A 27,148-nucleotide genomic window follows, 5' to 3' on the forward strand; every position below is an offset into this window, starting at 1 on the left:
GTCCTGATATCCAGAAGCTCTTTGTCTAATCTGAGGTAGTGATCGCTGTCCTGATATCCAGAAGCTCTTTGTCTAATCCGAGGTAGTGATCGCTGTCCTGAAATCCAGAAGCTCTTTGTCTAATCCGAGGTAGTGATCGCTGTCCTGAAATCCAGAAGCTCTTTGTCTAATCCGAGGTGAGTGATCCTGATATCCAGAAGCTCTTTGTCTAATCCGAGGTAGTGATCGCTGTCCTGAAATCCAGAAGCTCTTTGTCTAATCCGAGGTAGTGATCGCTGTCCTGATATCCAGAAGCTCTTTGTCTAATCCGAGGTAGTGATTGCTGTCCTGAAATCCAGAAGCTCTTTGTCTAATCCGAGGTAGTGATCGCTGTCCTGAAATCCAGAAGCTCTTTTCAGCCATAAGATACGGTTTCAGAAACATTATGTACAAAATAATTTACAAATATCGCAAAAAAAAAACACATAATAACACAATTGATTAGGAGACCATAAAACGGCGGCCATCTCCTCCGGCGCCATTATATAGTGGTATAGTATATTATGCAGTAGTTTCGTGGTATAGTATATTATATAGTGGTATAGTATATTATATAGTGGTATAGTATATTATGAAGTAGTTTCGTGGTATAGTATATTATATAGTGGTATAGTATATTATATAGTGGTATAGTATATTATGCAGTAGTTTTGTGGTATAGTATATTATATAGTGGTATAGTATATTATATAGTGGTATAGTATATTATGCAGTAGTTTCGTGGTTTAGTATATTATATAGTGGTATAGTATATTATATAGTGGTATAGTATATTATGCAGTAGTTTTGTGGTATAGTATATTATATAGTGGTATAGTATATTATGCAGTAGTTTCGTGGTATAGTATATTATATAGTGGTATAGTATATGATACAGTATTATAGTGGTATAATACATTATGCAATATCCATGTGGTATATTATATAGTGGTATAGTATATTATATAGTGGTATAGTATATTATGCAGTAGTTTAGTGGTATAGTGTATTATATAGTGGTATAGTATATGATACAGTATTACAGTGGTATAATACATTATGCAATAGACATGTGGTATATTATATAGTGGTATAGTACATTATGCAGTAGTATAGTGGTATATTATATAGTGGTGTAGTGTATTATGAGGTAGTATAATGGAATATTACACAGTCATTATATTACTGTGAAATGTTGTTTACAATAGTTCATTCTGCATGAGAGCATCTGCCAGATGACCAATATGTTTATGTGAAAATGAACAACTGAGCTCATTAAAATACTACCCAGCATTCCTTGGAATTGTTCATTTTTACATTTAAGAGACACTCTTATCACACCGTAGTACCATCAGACTTCTGATGTTAATACAAGTGGAAGTGGAGCCACACAATTATGAACCGCTGGAAGAAAAAAAATGGTATATATATATATATATATATATATATATATATATATATATATATATATATATATATATATATATATATAGTATTTTGTGTTTTGATTAAACAAATTGCAGCTTTTGAAAGTATTTTGTCACCAAATACATTGGAGTGTAGTTCAGCCCAGTTTAATACAACATACAAAATACTCAGAAGTAATTGAAATGGGTATTTCAAATGCATGTGACACAAACACCGCCCATCTAGAACCTAGCATCAACGACCCAACCTTGTACTGGCAATGGGTTGTTATGTGACCCAATGTGTTCTGTCCAATATTCACCCAGATTTAGGTGTTTTTAATTCAGCATTTATTAGTGTGTTGCAGATAAAGGGGTGTCCATTTGAGGTGGGTTTGATGTAAAGAACATCATGGATGCAGATAAAGGGGTTTGTGTAGAGGGTGTGTCTTGTGTGTCCAGGTGTGTTGTAACTGTGTAGAGGGTGTGTCTTGTGTGTCCAGGTGTGTTGTAACTGTGTAGAGGGTGTGTCTTGTGTCTCCAGGTGTGTTGTAACTGTGTAGAGGGTGTGTCTTGTGTCTCCAGGTGCGTTGTAACTGTGTGGAGGGTGTGACTTGTGTCTCCAGGTGTGTTGTAACTGTGTGGAGGGTGTGTCTTGTATCTCCAGGTGTGTTGTAACTGTGTGGAGGGTGTGTCTTGTGTCTCCAGGTGTGTTGTAACTGTGTAGAGGGTGTGTCTTGTGTCTCCATGTGTGTTGTAACTGTGTAGAGGGTGTGTCTTGTGTCTCCAGGTGTGTTGTAACTGTGTGGAGGGTGTGTCTTGTGTCTCCAGGTGTGTTGTAACTGTGTGGAGGGTGTGTCTTGTGTCTCCAGGTGTGTTGTAACTGTGTAGAGGGTGTGTCTTGTGTCTCCAGGTGTGTTGTAACTGTGTGGAGGGTGTGTCTTGTGTCTCCAGGTGTGTTGTAACTGTGTAGAGGGTGTGTCTTGTGTCTCCAGGTGTGTTGTAACTGTGTAGAGGGTGTGTCTTGTGTGTCCAGGTGTGGTGTAACTGTGTAGAGGGTGTGTCTTGTGTCTCCAGGTCTGTTGTAACTGTGTAGAGGGTGTGTCTTGTGTCTCCAGGTGTTTTGTAACTCTGTAGAGGGTGTCTTGTGTCTCCAGGTGCATTGCAACTGTGTGGAGGGTGTGTCTTGTGTCTCCAGGTGTGTTGTAACTGTGTAGAGGGTGTGTCTTGTGTCTCCAGGTGTGTTGTAACTGTGTAGAGGGTGTGTCTTGTGTCTCCAGGTGTGTTGTAACTGTGTGGAGGGTGTGTCTTGTGTCTCCAGGTGTGTTGTAACTGTGTGGAGGGTGTGTCTTGTGTCTCCAGGTGTGTTGTAACTGTGTGGAGGGTGTGTCTTGTGTCTCCAGGTGTGTTGTAACTGTGTGGAGGGTGTGTCTTGTGTCTCCAGGTGCGTTGTAACTGTGTGGAGGGTGTGTCTTGTGTCTCCAGGTGTGTTGTAACTGTGTGGAGGGTGTGTCTTGTGTCTCCAGGGTGTGTCTTGTGTCTCCAGGTGTGTTGTAACTGTGTGGAGGGTGTGTCTTGTGTCTCCAGGTGTGTTGTAACTGTGTAGAGGGTGTGTCTTGTGTCTCCATGTGTGTTGTAACTGTGTAGAGGGTGTGTCTTGTGTCTCCAGGTGTGTTGTAACTGTGTGGAGGGTGTGTCTTGTGTCTCCAGGTGTGTTGTAACTGTGTGGAGGGTGTGTCTTGTGTCTCCAGGTGTGTTGTAACTGTGTGGAGGGTGTGTCTTGTGTCTCCAGGTGTGTTGTAACTGTGTAGAGGGTGTGTCTTGTGTCTCCAGGTGTGTTGTAACTGTGTAGAGGGTGTGTCTTGTGTCTCCAGGTGTGTTGTAACTGTGTGGAGGGTGTGTCTTGTGTCTCCAGGTGTGTTGTAACTGTGTGGAGGGTGTGTCTTGTGTCTCCAGGTGTGTTGTAACGGTGTGGAGGGTGTGTCTTGTGTCTCCAGGTGTGTTGTAACTGTGTGGATGGTGTGTCTTGTGTCTCCAGGTGTGTTGTAACTGTGTGGAGGGTGTGTCTTGTGTCTCCAGGTGCGTTGTAACTGTGTGGAGGGTGTGTCTTGTGTCTCCAGGTGTGTTGTAACTGTGTGGAGGGTGTGTCTTGTGTCTCCAGGTGTGTTGTAACTGTGTGGAGGGTGTGTCTTGTGTCTCCAGGTGTGTTGTAACTGTGTAGAGGGTGTGTCTTGTGTCTCCATGTGTGTTGTAACTGTGTAGAGGGTGTGTCTTGTGTCTCCAGGTGTGTTGTAACTGTGTGGAGGGTGTGTCTTGTGTCTCCAGGTGTGTTGTCACTGTGTGGAGGGTGTGTCTTGTGTCTCCAGGTGTTTTGTAACTCTGTAGAGGGTGTCTTGTGTCTCCAGGTGCATTGCAACTGTGTGGAGGGTGTGTCTTGTGTCTCCAGGTGTGTTGTAACTGTGTAGAGGGTGTGTCTTGTGTCTCCAGGTGTGTTGTAACTGTGTAGAGGGTGTGTCTTGTGTCTCCAGGTGTGTTGTAACTGTGTGGAGGATGTGTCTTGTGTCTCCAGGTGTGTTGTAACTGTGTGGAGGGTGTGTCTTGTGTCTCCAGGTGTGTTGTAACTGTGTGGAGGGTGTGTCTTGTGTCTCCAGGTGTGTTGTAACTGTGTGGAGGGTGTGTCTTGTGTCTCCAGGTGCGTTGTAACTGTGTGGAGGGTGTGTCTTGTGTCTCCAGGTGTGTTGTAACTGTGTGGAGGGTGTGTCTTGTGTCTCCAGGTGTGTTGTAACTGTGTGGAGGGTGTGTCTTGTGTCTCCAGGTGTGTTGTAACTGTGTAGAGGGTGTGTCTTGTGTCTCCATGTGTGTTGTAACTGTGTAGAGGGTGTGTCTTGTGTCTCCAGGTGTGTTGTAACTGTGTGGAGGGTGTGTCTTGTGTCTCCAGGTGTGTTGTAACTGTGTGGAGGGTGTGTCTTGTGTCTCCAGGTGTGTTGTAACTGTGTGGAGGGTGTGTCTTGTGTCTCCAGGTGTGTTGTAACTGTGTAGAGGGTGTGTCTTGTGTCTCCAGGTGTGTTGTAACTGTGTAGAGGGTGTGTCTTGTGTCTCCAGGTGTGTTGTAACTGTGTGGAGGGTGTGTCTTGTGTCTCCAGGTGTGTTGTAACTGTGTGGAGGGTGTGTCTTGTGTCTCCAGGTGTGTTGTAACGGTGTGGAGGGTGTGTCTTGTGTCTCCAGGTGTGTTGTAACTGTGTGGAGGGTGTGTCTTGTGTCTCCAGGTGTGTTGTAACTGTGTGGAGGGTGTGTCTTGTGTCTCCAGGTGCGTTGTAACTGTGTGGAGGGTGTGTCTTGTGTCTCCAGGTGTGTTGTAACTGTGTGGAGGGTGTGTCTTGTGTCTCCAGGTGTGTTGTAACTGTGTGGAGGGTGTGTCTTGTGTCTCCAGGTGTGTTGTAACTGTGTTGAGGGTGTGTCTTGTGTCTCCATGTGTGTTGTAACTGTGTAGAGGGTGTGTCTTGTGTCTCCAGGTGTGTTGTAACTGTGTGGAGGGTGTGTCTTGTGTCTCCAGGTGTGTTGTAACTGTGTGGAGGGTGTGTCTTGTGTCTCCAGGTGTGTTGTAACTGTGTGGAGGGTGTGTCTTGTGTCTCCAGGTGTGTTGTAACTGTGTAGAGGGTGTGTCTTGTGTCTCCAGGTGTGTTGTAACTGTGTAGAGGGTGTGTCTTGTGTCTCCAGGTGTGTTGTAACTGTGTGGAGGGTGTGTCTTGTGTCTCCAGGTGTGTTGTAACTGTGTGGAGGGTGTGTCTTGTGTCTCCAGGTGTGTTGTAACTGTGTGGAGGGTGTGTCTTGTGTCTCCAGGTGTGTTATAACTGTGTAGAGGGTGTGTCTTGTGTCTCCAGGTGTGTTGTAACTGTGTGGAGGGTGTGTCTTGTGTCTCCAGGTGTGTTGTAACTCTGTAGAGGGTGTGTCTTGTGTCTCCAGGTGTGTTGTAACTGTGTAGAGGGTGTGTCTTGTGTCTCCAGGTGTGTTGTAACTGTGTGGAGGGTGTGTCTTGTGTCTCTAGGTGCGTTGTAACTGCGTGGAGGGTGTGTCTTGTGTCTCTAGGTTTGTTGTAACTGCGTGGAGGGTGTGTCTTGTGTCTCTAGGTGCGTTGTAACTGCGTGGAGGGTGTGTCTTGTGTCTCTAGGTGCGTTGTAACTGCGTGGAGGGTGTGTCTTGTGTCTCTAGGTGCGTTGTAACTGCGTGGAGTGTGTGTCTTGTGTCTCTTGTTGCGTTGTAACTGCGTGGAGGGTGTGTCTTGTGTCTCTAGGTGCGTTGTAACTGCGTGGAGGGTGTGTCTTGTGTCTCTAGGTGCGTTGTAACTGTGTGGAGGGTGTGTCTTGTGTCTCCAGGTGTGTTGTAACTGTGTGGAGGGTGTGTCTTGTGTCTCTAGGTGCGTTGTAACTGTGTGGAGGGTGTGTCTTGTGTCTCCAGGTGTGTTGTAACTGTGTGGAGGGTGTGTCTTGTGTCTCTAGGTGCGTTGTAACTGCGTGGAGTGTGTGTCTTGTGTCTCTAGGTGCGTTGTAACTGCGTGGAGGGTGTGTCTTGTGTCTCTAGGTGCGTTGTAACTGCGTGGAGTGTGTGTCTTGTGTCTCTAGGTGCGTTGTAACTGCGTGGAGGGTGTGTCTTGTGTCTCTAGGTGTGTTGTAACTGTGTGGAGGGTGTGTCTTGTGTCTCTAGGTGCGTTGTAACTGCGTGGAGGGTGTGTCTTGTGTCTCTAGGTGTGTTGTAACTGTGTGGAGGGTGTGTCTTGTGTCTCTAGGTGCGTTGTAACTGCGTGGAGTGTGTGTCCAGCTCAGATGTGGACAGCCTTCGCCACTCCCGATCCCGTCTCAACATCTACCGAGCCCTGTCCAGCCCTTCCCTCATCGCCCTCTCCAGTGAAGACCCCTTCCTCACAGCATTCAGACTGAGCTGGGAACTACAGGAGCTTAGCAAGGTGAAGTTTGATCAAGGGGGGTAGGGGGGGGGGGTGATCTATTGATTGATTAGTTGACTGAGAACATATTCTCATTTACAACATCAACCTGGGGGATAGTTACAGGGGAGAGGGGGGGGGGGTTGATCTATTGATTGATTAGTTGACCTTTTCTTTTTACCAGGTAAGTTGACTGAGAACACATTCTCATTTACAACAATCAAGGGGCAACTGATTGATCAAGGGGCAACTGGTTGATTGATTGGCTGATTGATTAGTTGTTTGGCTGATTAGCTGGCTGTTTGTATAAGGGCTCAGGGCCAGACCCAGATGCAGTCACGAGAGGTAGATTGTTTGAGTATTTTATATTTATTAGTTCCAAAAAGGTGTAGGCAAGAGAATGGTCGTGGACAGGAAAAAGGTCAAAACCAGATCAGAGTCCAGGAGGTACAGAGTGGTAGGCTTGAGGTCAGGGCAGGCAGAATGGTCAGACAGGCTTGAGGTCAGGGCAAGTAGAATGGTCAGGCAGGCTTGAGGTCAGGGCAGGTAGAAAGGTCAGGCAGGCGGATACAGAGTCCAAAAAACAGGCAAGCGTCAAAACCGGGAGGACTAGCAAAAGAGAGAATAGCAAAAGCAGGAGCACAGGGAAAAACACACTGATTGCCTTGAAACAGAGAAGACGAACTGGCACAAAGAGACAGGAAACACAGGGATAAATACACCGGGGAAAAATAAATGACACCTGGAGGGGGTGAAGACAATCACAAGGACAGGTGAAACAGATCAGGGATGGAGTCCCTGGAGAAGGCGGGAACGAGATGCTGGTAGTAGTGCAGTATTATCATGAGGAGATGTATATTAAGAGAGGAGCCTGGAAATGGAGAGGGAGAGACGGTTTAAGAGAGGAGCCTGGAAATGGAGAGGGAGAGACGGTTTAAGAGGAAGGAAGAAGAGGGTGCACTTGAATCAAATAAGCATGGTGAAAAAAGGGAGATGGTTTGTTATAGAAGAAGGGAAGAAGGGTAGGGGGCAGCATTTCGGAATTTTGGATAAAAGCATGCCTAAATTAAACGGCCTGCTACTCGGGCCCGGAATATATGATATGCATATAACTTGTAGATTTGGATAGAAAACAATCTAAAGTTTCCAAAACTGTTAAACATAGTGTTGAAAGTGTAAGCAGAGGCTAAAGACAGGAGGGAAAATGGAAGTGAATGAGGGTGAAGTATCGGAGGTGGTCGGTGTGGTGAAGATCCCTGAGCCCGAGGTGTGGTGAAGTTCCCTGAGCCCGAGGTTTGGTGAAGTTCCCTGAGCCCGAGGTGTGGTGAAGTTCCCTGAGCCCGAGGTTTGGTGAAGTTCCCTGAGCCCGAGGTTTGGTGAAGTTCCCTGAGCCCGAGGTGTGGTGAAGTTCCCTGAGACCGAGGTTTGGTGAAGTTCCCTGAGCCCGAGGTTTGGTGAAGTTCCCTGAGCCCGAGGTGTGGTGAAGTTCCCTGAGCCCGAGGTTTGGTGAAGTTCTCTGAGCCCGAGGTTTGGTGAAATTCCCTGAGCCCGAGGTGTGGTGAAGTTCTCTGAGCCCTAGGTGTGGTGAAATTCCCTGAGCCCGAGGTTTGGTGAAATTCCCTGAGCCCGAGGTTTGGTGAAATTCCCTGAGCCCGAGGTTTGGTGAAGTTCTCTGAGCCCAAGGTTTGGTGAAGTTCCCTGAGCCCTAGGTTTGGTGAAGTTCCCTGAGCCCGAGGTGTGGTGAAGTTCTCTGAGCCCAAGGTTTGGTGAAGTTCCCTGAGCCCGAGGTTTGAACCAAGGGTCAAGATAAAGATGAGTCTGTGACAGTAGGAGTGAAGTTTATGGAAAAAGTGGCCTCTTGCCTTTTGGCTGATCCATTTGTGGTTTCACGCTGGCTGAAAAAAAATAGTTAAGTCGTTTGGAATTGGTGAAGGTAACCAGTAGTGATCTAGTGTTAATTGTTTGTGTTTCTGCTGGTCAGAGGTAGAAGGCACCCGGAGTAAAACAATTGGGGGCCAGAAAAGTTAATTGTTTTGTTCTCAAGAAAACGGCATCAATGAAAGGAGTGATAACTGGGGGTAGCAGTAGATTTAAACGTTGACCAGCTGAGGGCAAAGATTCCCAGTGTATGTGATGCTCATCATTTGATGTGACATAGACAGGGTGGCGAGAAACAGGGGAAACAGAAGAGTCATTGTCTGTTCATTTGAATTTTGAAGTTAAGTCTTTGCCTGACAAAATTGAATCTCGGACACACTTGAAGTTGGAAGTTTACATACCTTAGCCAAATATATTTTAACTCAGTTTTTCACATTTTAAGAATGTGAGATGTCAGAACAATAGTAGAGAGAATTATTTATTTCAGATTTCATTTCTTTCATCACATTCCCAGTGGGTCAGAACTTTACATACACTCAATTAGTATTTGGTAGCATTGCCTTTAAATTGTTTAACTTGGGTCAAACATTTCAGGTAGCCTTCCACACGCTTCACAAAATAAGTTGGGTGAGTTTTGCACCATTCCTCCTGACAGAGCTGGTGTAACTGAGTCAGGTTCGTAGGCCTCCTTGCTCGTACACACTTTTTCAGTTCTGCCCACAATTTGTCTATAGGATTGAGGTCAGGGCTTTGTGATGTTCACTCCAATACCTTGAATTTGTTGTCCTAAAAACTTCTCTAGGGTAGGGGGCAGCATTTGGAATTTTGGATGAAAGCATGCCCAAATTAAACAGCCTGCTACTCTGGCCCAGAATATATGGTATGCCTATAACTGGTAGATTTGGATAGAAAACAATCTAAAGTTTCCAAAAATGTTAAAATAGTGTCTGACAATAACAGAAGTGATTTGGCGAAAACCTGAGAAATATCCATTCAGGAAGTGTTTTTTTGTTTTTGTTTTTGTTGTTTTCATTTCAATGCCAGTTGTACAGTATCCATTGACTTAGGAGGCAAATTGCAGTTCCTATGCCTTCCACTAGATGTCAACAGTCTTTAGACATTGTTTCAGGCTTGTATTCTGATAAGTAAGACCAGTCTGAATGAGTGGACCCTGACGTGACACAGAGCTTTTTCATGAGCAATCCCGAGATAGTGCCTTTCTTGTTTATCTTTTATATTGAAGACGTTATTGTCCGTTTGAAATATTATAGATCATTTCGGCTAAAAACAACCTGAGGATTGAATATTAACATCGTTTGACATGTTTCTATGAACTTTACGGATACAATTTTGATTTTTTGACTGCCTGTTTTGTCTGCGTTTGAGCCTGTCGATTACTGAAGAAAACGCGCAAACAAAACAGAGGTTTTTGGATATAAAGAGACTTTATCGAACAAAAGGAACATTTATTCATTAAATGAATGTATTCTGAGTGCAACCATATGAAGATCATCAAAGGTAAGTGATTGATTTTATCTCTATTTCTGACTTGTGTAACTCTTCTACATGGCTGGTTACTGTTTGTAATGATTTCTCTGCTGGGCTATGTTCTCAAATATTCGTAAGGTATGCTTTCGCCGTAAAGCGATTTTTAAATCTGACAACGTGTTTGGATTCACAAGAAGTTCATCTTTAAACCTATGTAAAATATGTTTTGTTTTCTGAATTTTTACAATGAGTATTTCTGTATTTGAATTTGGCGCTCTGCAATCTCACTGGATGTTGGCCAGGTGGAACCCACATACCATAGTGAGGTTAAGCCATTTTGCCACAACTTTGAAGGTATGCTTGGGGTAGTTGTTCATTTGGAAGACCCATTTGCGACCAAGCTTTACCTTCCTGATTGATGTCTTGAGAGGTTGTTTCAATATAGCCACATTATTTTCCTTCTCATGATGCCATCTATTTTGTGAAGTGCACCAGTCTCCCCTGCAGCAAAGCACCCCCACAACATGATGCTGCCACCCACGTGCTTCACGGTTGGGATGGTGTTCTTCGGCTTGCAAGCCTCCCCCTTTTCCCTCCAAGCATAACAATGGCTTTATGGCCAAACAGTTCTTTTTTTTCAAACCAGAAGACATTTTTCCAGAAAGTATGATCTTTGTCCCCATATGCAGTTGCAAACCGTTGTCTGGATTTTTTTGCAGTGGCTTCTTCCTTGCTGAGGAACCTTTCAGGTTTTGTCAATATCGGACTTGTTTTACTGTGGATATAGATACTTTTGTACCTTTTTCCTCCAGCATCTTCACAAGGTCCTTTGCTGTTGTTCTGGGATTATGTTCCTTTTTTAGGAGACAGAACGTGTCTCCTTCCTGAGCGGTATGACGGCTGCGTGGTCCATGGTGTTTATACTTGGGTACTATTGTTTGTACAGATGAACGTGGTACCTTTAGCATTTGGAAATTGCTCCCAAGCAAGAACCAGACTTGTGGAGGTCTAAAATGTTTTTTCTGGGGTCTTGGCTGATATCTTTTGATTTTCCCATGATGTCAAGCAAAGAGACACTGAGTTTGAAGGTAGGCCTTGAAATATATCCACATGTACACCTCCAATTGACTCAAATGATGTAAATTAGCCTATCAGAAGCTTCTAAAGCCATGACATCGTTTTCTGGAATTTTCCAAGCTGTTTAAAGGCACAGTGTATGTAAACTTCTGATCCACTGGAATTGTGATACAGTGTGAAATAAGTGAAATAATCTGTCTGTAAACAATTGTTGGAAAAATGAATTGTGTCATGCAGAAAGTAGATGTCCTAACCAACTTGCCAAAACTAGTTTGTTAACAAGAAATTGGTGGAGTGGTTGAAAAACGGGTTTTAATGATTTCAACCTAAGTGTATGTAAACTTCCGACTTCAACTGTATATAAGTTATCCTGTATGAGCGTAAGTCCCTTTACGTTGTTACAGGTGTCCAGTTTATGGGCATGTGGCAGCAGTATGTAGGAGAGAGAGTCCAAGGAGTGAGAAATGTGCAGAAGGGCATTTAGACAAAGGAGTGTGTAGCATTGGGGTAAGTAGTGGAATGTGTTAATTGTAGTGGTGCCCATGTAGCTGGGGATCAGAAATGTCCCGTGCGAGAGAGAGGCAGGTTGAGGTTTCCAGGGTTACAGTAGAGCAGGAGTTGCAATATGCTGAGGCAGTGAAGAAAGTAGAGGAAGATGGGTGAAGGGGGAGGGATCTTGAGATGAGTGGTAGATGAGTAGTAGATATGTACCTGTACAGAGGGATAGGCCAAAAAGTGATATGTAAGATTTAGTAATATTGGATTTTTATCATTTATAGCAATGGTTATCAAGAGTACTGCAGGGATGGAACTGAAGTTGCAGAAAATTGAGGTTGTGGTGGCAGCTGCAGAGAGGTATTTTGACTTGACATCAGAAGAGTTACAGACTGTGTTAAATGGGATAATGTCATGAGGAATAAATACATTTAGTTAGTGGAGTAACGGGCGTGTTCATGTTATATAATTTTGAAAGTGTAGTGTTAGGTGGTAAGGTATTTATTTATTACATTTTATCTGTGAAGTGTAAGGGAGTTGTACTCCGGTCTAGTAGGTGGCGGTAATACAACAAATTGGAAGCCAACCGCCGTTAAACCTCATAGAAGAAGAAGAAGAAGGCTGGCGGATAGGCTGGCTCGCCGGGTGGTCCGTTGGTTGAGTAAATTAAGATCCCTTCCACTCCAAGCTAATCTTATGAGGATCTTTGATGGGCCCTGGGTTTTTTTCATTGAATGAATGAATTAATATACTCTGCGCTCCCTTTACCCCAGGTGGAGAATGAGTTTAAGTCGGAGTACGAGGAGTTATCCCAACAGTGTAAGCAGTTTGCTAAAGACCTTCTGGATCAGACCAGGAGCTCCAGAGAGCTGGAGATGATCCTAAACTACAGAGACGACATCAACCTGCTGGAGGAGGAGGGAAACAACGACCTGGCGAGACTCAAACTGGCTATTAAATATCACCAGAAAGAGGTAGGAGTTTATACTATACACACTACAACACTACACACTACTACACTACACACCACTACACCATACAGAGACGACATCAACCTGCTGGAGGAGGAGGGAAACAATGACCTGGCTAGACTCAAACTGGCTATTAAATATCACCAGAAAGAGGTAGGAGTTTATACTATACACACTACAACACCACACACTACTACAATACTACACTACTACACTACACACTACTACACTACTACACTACACACTACTACACTACTACACTACTACACTACTACACTACTACACTACTACACTACTACACTACACACTACTACACTACACACTACTACACTACTACACTACAAACTACTACACTACACACTACTACACTACACACTACTACACTACACTCTACTACACTACACACTACTACACTACACACTACTACACTACTACACTACACACTACTACACTACACACTACTACACTACACACTACTACACTACTACACACTACTACACTACACACTACTACACTACTACACTACAAACTACTACACTACACACTACTACACTACACACTACTACACTACACACTACTACACTACACAATACTACACTACACACTACTACACTACTACACTACACACTACTACACTACACACTACTACACTACACACTACTACACTACTACACTACACACTACTACACTACTACACTACTACACTCCACACTACTACACTACTACACTACACACTAGAAACTACTACACTACTACACTACAAACTACTACACTACACACTACACACTACTACACTACTACACTACAAACTACTACACTACTACACTACTACACTACTACACTACTACACTACACAACACTACACCATACAGAGATGACATCAACCTGCTGGAGGAGGAGGGAAACAATGACCTGGCTAGACTCAAACTGGCTATTAAATATCACCAGAAAGAGGTAGGAGTTTATACTATACACACTACTACACTACACACTACTACACTACTACACTACACACTACTACACTACTACACTACACACTACTACACTACACACTACACACTACTACACTACACACTACTACACTACTACACTACACACTACTACACTACACACTACTACACTGCACACTACTACACACTACTACACTACTACACTACTACACTACTACACTACAAACTACTACACTACTACACTACACACTACTACACTACTACACTACTACACTAAAAACTACTACACTACTACACTACTACAGTACTACACTACTACACTACAAACTACTACACTACTACACTACACACTACTACACTACTACACTACTACACTACTACACTACACACTACTACACTACACACTACTACACTACTACACTACTACACTACTACACTACTACACTACTACACTACACACTACTACACTACTACACTACTACACTACTACACTACAAACTAACAAACTACTACACTACACACTACTACACACTACTACACTACACAATACTACACTACTACACTACTACACTACACACTACTACACTACTACACTACTACACTACTACACTACTACACTACTACACTACACACTACTACACTACTACACTACACACTACTACACTACTGCACTACTACACTACTACACTACTACACTACTACACTACACACTACTACACTACTACACTACTACACTACACACTACTACACTACTACACTACTACACTACTACACTACAAACTAACACACTACTACACTACACACTACTACACACTACTACACTACACACTACTACACTACAGACTACTACACTACACACTACTACACTACTACACTACTACACTACTACACTACACACTACTACACTACTACACTACACACTACTACACTACTACACTACAAACTACTACACTACTACACTACACACTACTACACTACTACACTACTACACTACACACTACTACACTACACACTACACACTACTACACTACTACACTACACACTACTACACTACACACTACTACACTACTACACTACTACACTACACACTACTACACTACACACTACTACACTACACACTACTACACTACATACTACTACACTACTACACTACTACACTACACACTACTACACTACACACTACACACTACTACACTACTACACTACACACTACTACACTACTACACTACACACTACTACACTACACACTACTACACTACTACACTACACACTACTACACTACACACTACTATACCACTACACTACTACACTACACACTACTACACTACACACTACTACACACTACTACACTACACACTACTACACTACACACTATTACACTACATACTACTACACTACTACACTACACTGCTACACTACACACTACTACACTACTACACTACACACTAATACACTACACACTACTACACGACACACTACACACTACTACACTACTACACTACACACTACTATACTACTACACTACACACTACTACACTACACACTACTACACTACTACACTACACACTACTACACTACACACTACTACACCATACACTACTACACTACTACACTACTACACTACTACACTACACACGACTACACTACTACACTACACACTACACACTACTACACTACTACACTACTACACTACACACTACTACACTACTACACTACTACACTACACACTACTACACTACACACTACTACACTACTACACTACTACACTACACACTACTACACTACTACACTACACACTACACACTACTACACTACTACACTACAAACTACTACACTACTACACTACACACTACTACACTACTACACTACTACACTACACACTACTACACTACACACTACACACTACTACACTACTACACTACACACTACTACACTACACACTACTACACTACACACTACTACACTACTACACTACACACTACTACACTACACACTACTACACCATACACTACTACACTACTACACTACTACACTACTACACTACACACGACTACACTACTACACTACACACTACACACTACTACACTACTACACTACTACACTACACACTACTACACTACTACACTACTACACTACAGACTACTACACTACACACTAATACACTACACACTACTACACGACACACTACACACTACTACACTACTACACTACACACTACTATACTACTACACTACACACTACTACACTACACACTACTACACTACTACACTACACACTACTACACTACACACTACTACACCATACACTACTACACTACTACACTACTACACTACTACACTACACACGACTACACTACTACACTACACACTACACACTACTACACTACTACACTACTACACTACACACTACTACACTACTACACTACTACACTACACACTACTACACTACACACTACTACACTACTACACTACTACACTACACACTACTACACTACTACACTACACACTACACACTACTACACTACTACACTACAAACTACTACACTACTACACTACACACTACTACACTACTACACTACTACACTACACACTACTACACTACACACTACACACTACTACACTACTACACTACACACTACTACACTACACACTACTACACTACACACTACTACACTACTACACTACACACTACTACACTACACACTACTACACCACACACTACTACACTACTACACTACTACACTACTACACTACACACTACTACACTACTACACTACACACTACACACTACTACACTACTACACTACTACACTACACACTACTACACTACTACACTACTACACTACAGACTACTACACTACACACTACTACACTACTACACTACTACACTACTACACTACACACTACTACACTACTACACTACTACACTACAAACTACTACACTACTACACTACACACTACTACACTACTACACTACTACACTACACACTACTACACTACACACTACACACTACTACACTACTACACTACACACTACTACACTACACACTACTACACTACTACACTACTACACTACACACTACTACACTACACACTACTACACTACACACTACTACACTACATACTACTACACTACTACACTACTACACTACACACTACTACACTACACACTACACACTACTACACTACTACACTACACACTACTACACTACTACACTACACACTACTACACTACACACTACTACACTACTACACTACACACTACTACACTACACACTACTATACCACTACACTACTACACTACACACTACTACACTACACTACACACTACTACACTACACACTACTACACACTACTACACTACACACTACTACACTACACACTACTACACTACATACTACTACACTACTACACTACACTGCTACACTACACACTACTACACTACTACACTACACACTACTACACTACACACTACTACACGACACACTACACACTACTACACTACTACACTACACACTACTACACTACTACACTACACACTACTACACTACACACTACTACACTACTACACTACACACTACTACACTACACACTACTACACCATACACTACTACACTACTACACTACTACACTACTACACTACACACGACTACACTACTACACTACACACTACACACTACTACACTACTACACTACTACACTACACACTACTACACTACTACACTACTACACTACACACTACTACACTACTACACTACTACACTACACACTACTACACTACTACACTACACACTACTACACTACTACACTACTACACTACACACTACTACACTACACACTACACACTACTACACTACACACTACTACACTACTACACTACACACTACACACTACTACACTACACACTACTACACTACACACTACTACACTACACACTACTACACTACTACACTACTACACTACTACACTACACTACTACACTACACACTACTACTACTACTACACTACACACTACTACACACTACTACACTACACACTACTACACTACTACACTACACCTTACTACACAACTACACTACACACTACTACACTACACACCTCAAAACTACTACACTACACACTACTACACTACACACTACTACACTACACACTACTACACTACTACACTACACACTACTACACTACACACTACTACACTATACACTACTACACTACACACTACACACTACTACACTACTACACTACACACTACTACACTGCACACTACTACACTACACACTACTACACTACACACTACAACACTACTACACTACACACTACTACACTACTACACTACACACTACACCCTACTACACTACACACTACTACACTACACACTACTACACTACTACACTACACACTACTACACTACTACACTACACCTTACTACACTACTACACTACACACTACTACACTACACACTACTACACTACACACTACTACACTATACACTACTACACTACACACTACACGCTACTACACTACTACACTACACACTACTACACTACACACTACTACACTACACACTACTACACTACACACTACTACACTACTACACTACTACACTACACACTACATCCTACTACACTACACACTACTACACTACACACTACTACACTACTACACTACACACTACTACACTACTACACTACTACATTGTGGTTGATTAGGGGTGTGTTTAGTTTAGGTTTGGCTGCCTGAGGCGGTTCTCAATCAGAGTCAGGTGATTCTTGTTGTCTCTGATAGGGAACCGTATTTAGGTAGCCTGGGTTTCACTGTGTATTTCGTGGGTGATTGTTCCTGTCTCTGTGTTAGTGTTCACCAGACAGGCTGTATAGGTTTTTCACGTTCCGTTTGTTGTTTTTTCTATTTATAAGTTATTTCATGTATCGTTATTTGTTTCATTAAAAAAACATGAGTAACCAACACGCTGCATTTCGGTCCGACTCTCTTTCGACAAACGAAGAACGCCGTTACACTTATTTCTCTCAGATTTTGTGCACACATTTCTTTACATCGCTTGGGTAGCGGAATTACTTTGTCTCCTTCCAGACCTGAGGACAAATACTTTCCTCTAGGCTCAGATTTTAATTAAAATATGACGGAAGTGGCAATACAGTCAGCTCTCATCCTCAGTAGGTTTCCATCTAGGTTGCCAACGCCAGGAGGTTCGTCATTTTTGATCGATAACAATATTTTATTCCACCTCTCCCACACTAACATTACAAAATTCAAACTGCCACTTTTTGCTTTTCTTAAAAAAAATGTATGCATGTAAACTATTGCTCACTCTTCGTTATTGGCATTTCCTGCCTACGTCTGCCCACTTTGCCAATGAAATAAAATAATTGGAAACATCAAATGGTTTTGTGATGAATAAGCCATCTGATTTGATGAAAGATGGAGTTGAACTTGTCTTTCTGCCCATAATTTAATTTAACCCTCCTGTTGTGTTTCGTTTGATGTGAATTCATCCTGTGTTCCCGGTCCAAAATGACCTCCCCATTATAGCTGGTTATAAATCCATAATAATACATATATTATCACCTAATGTTGTGTTAGATCTTTTTATCAAGTTATTGTGTTCATTACAAGTTTTGAACTTCTATTTGCTATTTATGGCCTGTAGACCTTATTGACCTGAACTCAGAACACTATGGATTATTTTGACTAAAACAAATACTCATATGAAATATATTGTGATACTTATCACAGACTACTTTGTGTCAAAGTTTAGCAAGGACTCTCTCCTCCTCACCAGTGTCATGATCAAAGATATGATCAAGAGCCTCACGTACAGAATATATTTTGGTCATTGTGCTACTACAGAATGAATTGTGATCAAGAGCCTCACGTACAGAATATATTTTGGTCATTGTGCTACTACAGAATGAATTGTGATCAAGGCCTTAAAAAAGCTTTATATACCAGAGCTGCGAGAAAAGTTACATATATATTATTGAAACAATGTTGCGATTGTTTGTGAGAATGCCAACAGGTGTGGTTCCAATGGGGGAAAGATTCTATTGGGGAAAGGTTGCCATGGAAACCAAGAAGGGGAGTGTGGTGCCCATCTGATGAATGGGCATGTGCCTGAACTCAATGTTATACACTAATTGTAGTCTCACCCATTCATTTCTAATGACCCTGTCACAGCTGTTGAAGGATGTGGACCAAGGTGCAGCGTGGTGAGCGTACATTTGACTTTATTTAAGAAATGACGCCGACAAAACAATAAACAATACAAAACAAACCATGACGCTTATAAGGCTCTGTGTCATCAAAAAAATTAACTTCCCACAAACACAGGTGGGAAAAAGAGTACCTAAGTATGTTTCCCAATCAGAGACAACGATAGACAGCTGTCCCTGATTGAGAACCATACCCTGGCCAAAACATAGAAATAGAAAATCATAGAAACACAAAACATAGAATGCCCACCCCAACTCACACCCTGACCAAACCAAACTAGAGACATAAAAAAGGATCTCTGAGGTCAGGGCGTGATAGACCCAGTCATGTGTGACCCACATATACACCACATGTGTACAAAAGTTAAATAAAACACACACAATTTTATGGAAATCATCAACATTTATTTTGTGTGTTCAGATGCCCTGTATGGACAAACTTATGGAACCTGATGACAATCAGATTCAATTAACTACTTTTTTCAGAGAGAAAACTTGTAAATCGGAACACAGCAGGAGGGTTAAAGTAGTCCAATGTTTTTTCCATCATTCTTTGTTTCATTGCTCTTGGCTTCATAATACAGTTTCTTCTTCTTTTTGTTGAGTTTAGTTACATATTTTGCAGTAAGTCCGCCAGTCAGATGTACAGCCAGACTTATTAGCCACTTCCTTTCGCCCCATCTCTTTCAACCATACCGTTTTTCAATTCCTCATCGATCCATGGAGCCTTAACAGTTCTAAAAGTCAGTTTCTTAATAACAAGGTGCATGTTCATCAATATTTGGAAGAAGCAATTTCATAAACTCATCAAGTGCAGCGTCTGGATGCTACTCATTAATCGCATCAGACCAGAAGCACCCTGGCAGCTTTAATGGCTGGGATCATATATATCAACTCATCAAGTGCAGCGTCTGGATGCTACTCATTAATCGCATCAGACCAGAAGCACCCTTGCAGCTTTAATGGCTGGGATCAGTTATATCCTCTTCTGATGCACAGCGTCAGGATAGTTCTTGTTGAGGAAGATATGAGGTTCCTCTCAAGTTCTTGGCTCTTTCCAGAACAGCTACCTTGTCCTTGAATGTCAGGAACATGACCACTATTGGCCTGTCACCTGGGCCTGTCACCTGGGCCTGTCACCTGGGCCTGTCACCTGGGCCTGTCACCTGGGCCGGTGGTGGGTTTTCCAGTCCTGTGGGCGCGCTCCATCTCAATCTTCCTGTGGTCTGTCTTCAATTTCTCAGAGATCATTTCCCTCACTTTCACCTCAGACTCCATGCAGGTCTCATGTGGAGATTCTGTAGTTCTGTCCACAACCATGTTGTTCCTTCTTGATGGTCCCTTGAGATAGTCTGATTTATCTGTCTTATCTATCTTATCTATCTTATCTTGTCTGATTTATCTGATTTATCTATTGTTATCATGGATGAACACACAGAACTGATGTCCTCTCCCAATGACTTACAGATTGCTGTCATCTTGCTGTTCTCCTGTTTGAACTCATCGAGCTGACCCTGGGAGAACTGCAAACTGTTCTTCAGGTCCTCGACCTCTCTGCTCAGGTCGTCCATTCTTTTATCAGTAGAATCCACAAGTATTTGGACAAAACACTTGCAGCTATTTTCTTGTTGTAACAACTGCGAGTAGGTCTCTTTTTGTTTGTTTAAAAGATCATGTGTGACACCACTCTGTCTCAACGGTACTCAACGGTACTCCTGCCGGCTTTGGTCTTTGTCATGGTAGCTAGCATTGTAGGTTACGCTGTTACTCAACGGTACTCTCGCCGGCTTTGGTCTTTGTCATGGTAGCTAGCATTGTAGGTTACGCTGTTACTCAACGGTACTCTCGCTGGCTTTGGTCTTTGTCATGGTAGCTAGCCTTGTAGGTTACGCTGTTACTCCTCGCAGTTCCAGACAGGGCAGGTTACAGCAAAGATTGAAAACAACAAACAGCAGGGGTCTAGAGAGCCACAAACCCAGGACGATCCACAGTCCCAGCCACAATGGCTAACCACGTCCCGGGCTGCGTTCAACAAAACCCTGCTAGCTTCATATGCAGCTAGGCTAGCTGTGACACCAAATAGCTCCTCAGACCAGTCCTTGGTCGGTAGGGTCACTGGAAAGAGACAAGCAGTCCCAGCAACTGCATTGCAGGATCCAAACCAAGAACTTTCCAATACACTTTCAAGCAACAAACTTTTCAAACAAACAAAACCAAGCTCTTCCTCGTTCCGCATTCAACAGGAAGTGATGTAAAATATGTAAGGTGACTACGTCAAGCGCTAAACTCTCAGCAGTGGTAATCACACCAAAGGGGCGGCCAGGGCATTCTTACCGAACCACATTACCTTTGTTTTGGAGGTTTTCAGAACAAGGTTAAGGGCAGAGAAAGCTTGTTGGACAGTAAGAAAGCTTTGTTGTAGAGCGTTTGACACAAAATCTGGGGAGGGCCCAGCTGAGTATAAGATTGTATCATCTGTATATACATTAAATGGATGCGAGAGCTTCCTACTGCCTGAGCTACAGTGCATTCGGAAAGTATTCAGACCCCTTTACTTTTTCCAAATGTTGTTGTGTTACAGCCTTATTCTAAAATGGATGAAGCTAACATTTACTTAATTAATCTACACACAATACCCCATAAGGTCCCACAGTTGACAGGTGGAAGAAACTGAGCAATTGGGGGAGAAGGGCACTCTGACAGAGCTCCAGAGTTCCTCTGGGGAGATGGGAGAACTGTCCAGAAGGACAACCATCTCTGTAGCACTCTACTAATAAGGCCTTTATGAAGAGTGGTCAGACAGAAGCCACTCCTCAGTAAGAGGCACATGACAGCCCACTTGGAGTTTGCCAAAAGGCACCTAAAGGACTCTGAGAGCCCGGACTTGAACTCGATCGAACATCCCTGGAGAGAACTGAAAATAGCTGTGTAGCGACACTCCCCATCCAACCTGACAGAGCTTGAGAGGATCTGCAGAGTAGAATGGGAGAAACTCCCCAAAGACAGGTGTGACAAGCTTGTAGCGTCATACCCAAGAAAAGTTGAGGCTGTAATCGCTGCCAAAGGTGCTTCAACAAAGTACTGAATAAAGGGTCTGAATACTTATGTAAATGTAATATTTCCCGGGGGGTGGTTATTTTATAAATTAGCAAAACAACATTTAAACTTGTTTTTCCTTTGTCATTGTGGGGTATTGTGTGTAGATTGATGAGGGGGAAGAAACTATTTAATACATTTTTTGGAATACAGTTGTAACGTAACAAAATGTGGAGAAAGTCAAGGGCTCTGAATGCTTTCTGAATGCACTGTATGTTGTTGATGTAAATTGAGAAGAGTTTGTGGCCTAGGATCAAGCCTTGGGGTACTCCCTTGGTGACTGGCAGTGGCTGAGACAGCAGACGTTCTGACTTCATACACTGCATTCTTTGAGAGAGGTAGTTAACAAACCAGACCAAAGGCCCCTCAGAGACACCAGTACTCCTTCGCCGGCCCACAAGGATGGAATGTTCTACCATGTCAAAAGCTTTGACCAAGTCAATAAAAATAAGCAGCATTGCTTAGAGCAGAGTGGTGACATCATTTAGAACCTTTAAGGTTACAGTGACACATCCCTAACCTGAGTACATACCAGAGAGAAAACTATAGACATCAAGAAAGCCAGTCAGTTGATTATTGACAAGTTTTTTTCCAACACTTTTGATAAACAGGTCAAGATATTGGCCTATAACAGTTAGGATCAGCTTGATCTCCCCTTTAAATAAAGGAGGCAATGTGGCTGCTTTCCAAGCACTGGGAACCTCCCAGGAGAGACAGGTTAAAAAGGTCAGAGATGATAGGGGCTTTAACCTTAAAGTATCTAAACCATCTGACCAATATGTTTTTTTTGGTGCAAATTCAAGGAGCTCCTTTAGCACCTCAGACTCAGTGAGAAACTTTGTAGCGGGGCAGGTGGAAAAAGTGGGAGGAGCAGCAGGGCTAGTCGGATTAGAAGGGCTGTGAGAAGAGGAAGTGCTGGGAGAAGAGGAAGTGCTGGACAGGAATGAGGTGTGGCTGAGTCAAATAGGAATCTTGACTTATAGAAGTGGTGATTAATTAAGGATTGGTGAAACTGGAAGGCATGCAATTCAAATAAATAATCATAAATATTATGGATTTTAAATATGTAGGTACATATAAGTGCCTTGTATTTGCTGAAAGCTTACATTCTTGTTCGTCTAACTGCACTGTTCGATTTACAGTAGCTATTACAGTGAAAACATGCCATGCTTGTTTGAGGACGGCGCCCCAGGTCAAAGTATTTTTCCACCGGCACAGGTTTCATACATTCACATATAAAGATTAAATATTGACTTACTTTTTGAATATCTTCCTCTGATTTCTCATCCAAAGGGTCCCAGCTATAACATGTAGTTTCGTTTTGTTAGAAAAAAATCCTTCTTTATATCCCAAAAAGTCATTTTAGTTGGTGCCATCGATTTGAGTAATCCACTCATTCAACTTGCATAGAAAGGAATGCGAAAATCTACCCCATAAACTTTGTTTCAACAAGTCAAAATACGTTTCTATTTACTCCTAAAATGTAATCAAACTATAATATTCGCACATTTCTAAGACTGTTCTAATAAACTGTTATTTCTAATTCGTTTTGGAAGTTACTGAAAACCTTGAACATAGACTGCTGAATCCCTGTGGAAGCCATACGAATTGCATCCTGGGAGCTAATTTTCAATATGACCCATCTCTTGCATTTCTAAGAGGGTTTCTTTGGATTTTCTCCTACCATATCTATTGTGTTATATTCTCCAACATGACTTTTACATTTCTACAAACTTCAAAGTGTTTTATTTCCAACGGTACCAACTATATGTATATCCTGGCATCAGGGCCTGAGCTATAGACAGTTTATTTGGGCATGTCATTCAGACAGGAAGAGGAGAAAAAAGGGACCTAGCCCTAAGAAGTTTTAATGAGCTCAGCCATGTGCTTCTTGTCAGTAAATACCACAACATCACCATGAAGGGACATGAGCAGTTATGAGGAGGAGGGTTCATTCTCCAGGTCTTTAACCGTTTTCCAGAACTTCTTGTGGTTAGACCCACAGAGAGAGAGAACTGCTCTTTAAAGTAACTAACTTTGGCCTTCTGGATAGCCTACGACCTGACTAGATTCAGACTGGCCATCACATACCACCAGAAAGAGGTGGGAGACTATAGTGTATTGCTATTCCACACAGATATACATCCTGAGGAAGTCGGAGGTTACTGTAGTATTTTGTCTTCCTTCATCTCAGTCTAAGACAGTGCAGACAGCGAGGTCTGAAAGACTAACAGAAGTGGAGTTTCACAGCCATAGAAGGACACACACACACAGAGAACAGTGTTGACATGGTGGGGAGGCAGACAAGATGGAGATATAGCCTCATGAAATAATAATCTCACTCCCTTTTCACTATCTGTCTATCTGCGGTTCTGTGTCAGTCTCTCTCTCTCTCTCTCTCTCTCTCTCTCTCTCTGTCTCTCTCTCTCTCTCTCTCTCTCTCTCTCTCTCTCTGTCTCTCTCTCTCTCTCTCTCTCTCTGTCTCTCTCGCTGTCTCTCTCTCTCTCTCTCTCTCTCAGTCTTTCTCTCTCTCTCTCTCTCTCTCTCTCTCTCTGTCTCTCTCTCTGTCTCTCTCTCTCTCTCTCTGTCTCTCTCTCTCGCTGTCTCTCTCTTTCTCTCTTTCTCTCTCTCTCTCTGTCTCTCTCTCTCGCTGTCTCTCTCTCTGTCTCTCTCTTTCTCTCTCTATCTGTCTCTCTCTCTGTCTCTCTCTTTCTCTCTCTCTCAGTCTCTCTCTTTCTCTCTCTCTCTCAGTCTCTCTGTCTCTCTCTGTCTCTCTCTTTCTCTGTTCTCTCCCCACTCTTTCTCTCTCTCTCTCTCTTTCGCTTTCCCCCACCCCTTATCTCTCTCTCTCTCTGTCTATCTGTCTGACTCTCTCTCTGTGTGTGTCTGTCTGTCTGTCTGTCTGTCTGTCTGTCTGTCTGTCTGTCTGTCTGTCTGTCTTATGCTTATGGCTTGGGGGTAGAAGCTGTTAAGGAGCCTTTTGATATTTACATCTAGATATCACCAGCTACCTTAATTCATATTAGCGTGCTATCTAAATTCACTTAGCTAGCTAGCTATACAATATGAAAAGTTGGCTAGATACTGTAACTAGCTAGCTATGTTAGCAACTCATTTGAGTTAGCCTGCACTGTAACTAGCTAATAATACATCAGTTTTTATATTCTTGGGATGTCTGCTCTCTCGAGGTCATGCCACAGCATCTCAATGGGGTTGAGGTCAGGACTCTGACTGGGCAACTCCAGGAGGCCTATTTTCTTCTGTTGAAGCCATTCTGTTGTTGATTTACTTCTGTGTTTTGGGTCGTTGTCCTGTTGCTTCAATCAACTTCTGTTAAGCTTCAATTGGCAGACAGATAGCGTCTCCTGCAAAATCTCTTGATAAAGTTGGGAATTCATTTTTACATCTATGATAGCAAGCTGTCCAGGCACTGAGGCAGCAAAGCAGACCTGAACCATGAAGCTTCACCATTCCACCATACTTTACCGTTGAGATGAGGTTTTGATGTTGGTGTGCTATGCCTTCTTTTCTCCATACATAGTGTTGTGTGTTCTTTCCAAACAACACAACTGTCGTTTCATCTGTCCACAGAATATTTTGCCAGTAGCCCTGTGGAACATCAAGGTGCACTTTTGCGAACTTCAGATGTGCAGCAATGATTTTTTTTTTGGACAGTAGTGTCTTCTTCCGTGGTGTCGTCCCATGAACACCGTTCTTGTTTAGTATTTTACGTATCGTAGACTTGGCAACAGAGATGTTAGAAATCTATGTTCCAGAGATTTCTGTAAGTCTTTAGCTGACACTCTAGGATTCTTCTTCACCTCATTGGGTATTCTGCTCTGTGCTCTTGCAGTCACCTTTGCAGGATGACCACCTGTAGCGAGAGGAGCAACAGTGCTGAACTTTCTCCATTTATAGGCAATTTGTCTTACCGTGGACTGACGAACCACAAGGATTTTAGAGATATTTTTGTAACCCTTTCCTGCTTTATGCAAGTCAACAAATCTTAATCTTAGGTCTTCTGGGATCTCTTTTGTTCGAGGCATAGTTCACATCTGGAAATGCTTCTTGTGAGTAGCAAACTCACATTTTGTGAGTGTTTTTTATAGAGCAAGGCAGCACAAACAAACCAACATCTCCAATCTCGTCTCATTGATTGGACTCCAGGTTAGCTGACGCCTGACTTCAATTAGCTTTTGGAGAAGTCATTAGTGACGAAGATGAAGTTCAGATGAAACATTATGACCAATTTATGCAGAACCCAGTTAATTCCAAAGGGATTACATACTTTTCTTGCCACTGTATGTAAAGGGGTAAGATGATTAGACAACAGGATATAAGATAAACAGAGTAGCGGAAGCTATATACAGGGTCAGTAGCTATATACAGGGTCAGTAGTTATATACAGGGTCAGCAGCTATATACAGGGTCAGCAGCTATATACAGGGTCAGTAGCTTGTATGTGAGTTGGTGTGTGTGTACAGTAGAGTCAGTATATTCTGTGTGAGATGGAGTGAGTGTGTTAATGTGTGAGTGTGTGAGTGTGTGTGTATGGCCCTGTCAGTGTGTCAGTGTGTAGGGTCCTGTCAGTGTGTAGAGTC

The 27,148-nt window shown here is 42.5% G+C and overlaps 1 protein-coding gene across 1 annotated transcript in view; it reads left to right on the forward strand.

Annotated features, from left to right (window-relative positions):
• Window positions 1–27,148, forward strand: part of LOC135543712 (short transient receptor potential channel 4-like) — a 130,713-nt gene that overhangs the window by 49,271 nt on the left and 54,294 nt on the right. Inside the window, 2 exon segments of the mRNA XM_064971079.1 lie at window positions 6,208–6,384; window positions 12,075–12,275. Of these exon segments, the coding sequence (XP_064827151.1) occupies window positions 6,208–6,384; window positions 12,075–12,275 (378 nt within the window).

This window comes from Oncorhynchus masou, chromosome 8, assembly GCF_036934945.1.
Source record: "Oncorhynchus masou masou isolate Uvic2021 chromosome 8, UVic_Omas_1.1, whole genome shotgun sequence".
In the NCBI taxonomy this organism is placed as follows: domain Eukaryota; kingdom Metazoa; phylum Chordata; class Actinopteri; order Salmoniformes; family Salmonidae; genus Oncorhynchus; species Oncorhynchus masou.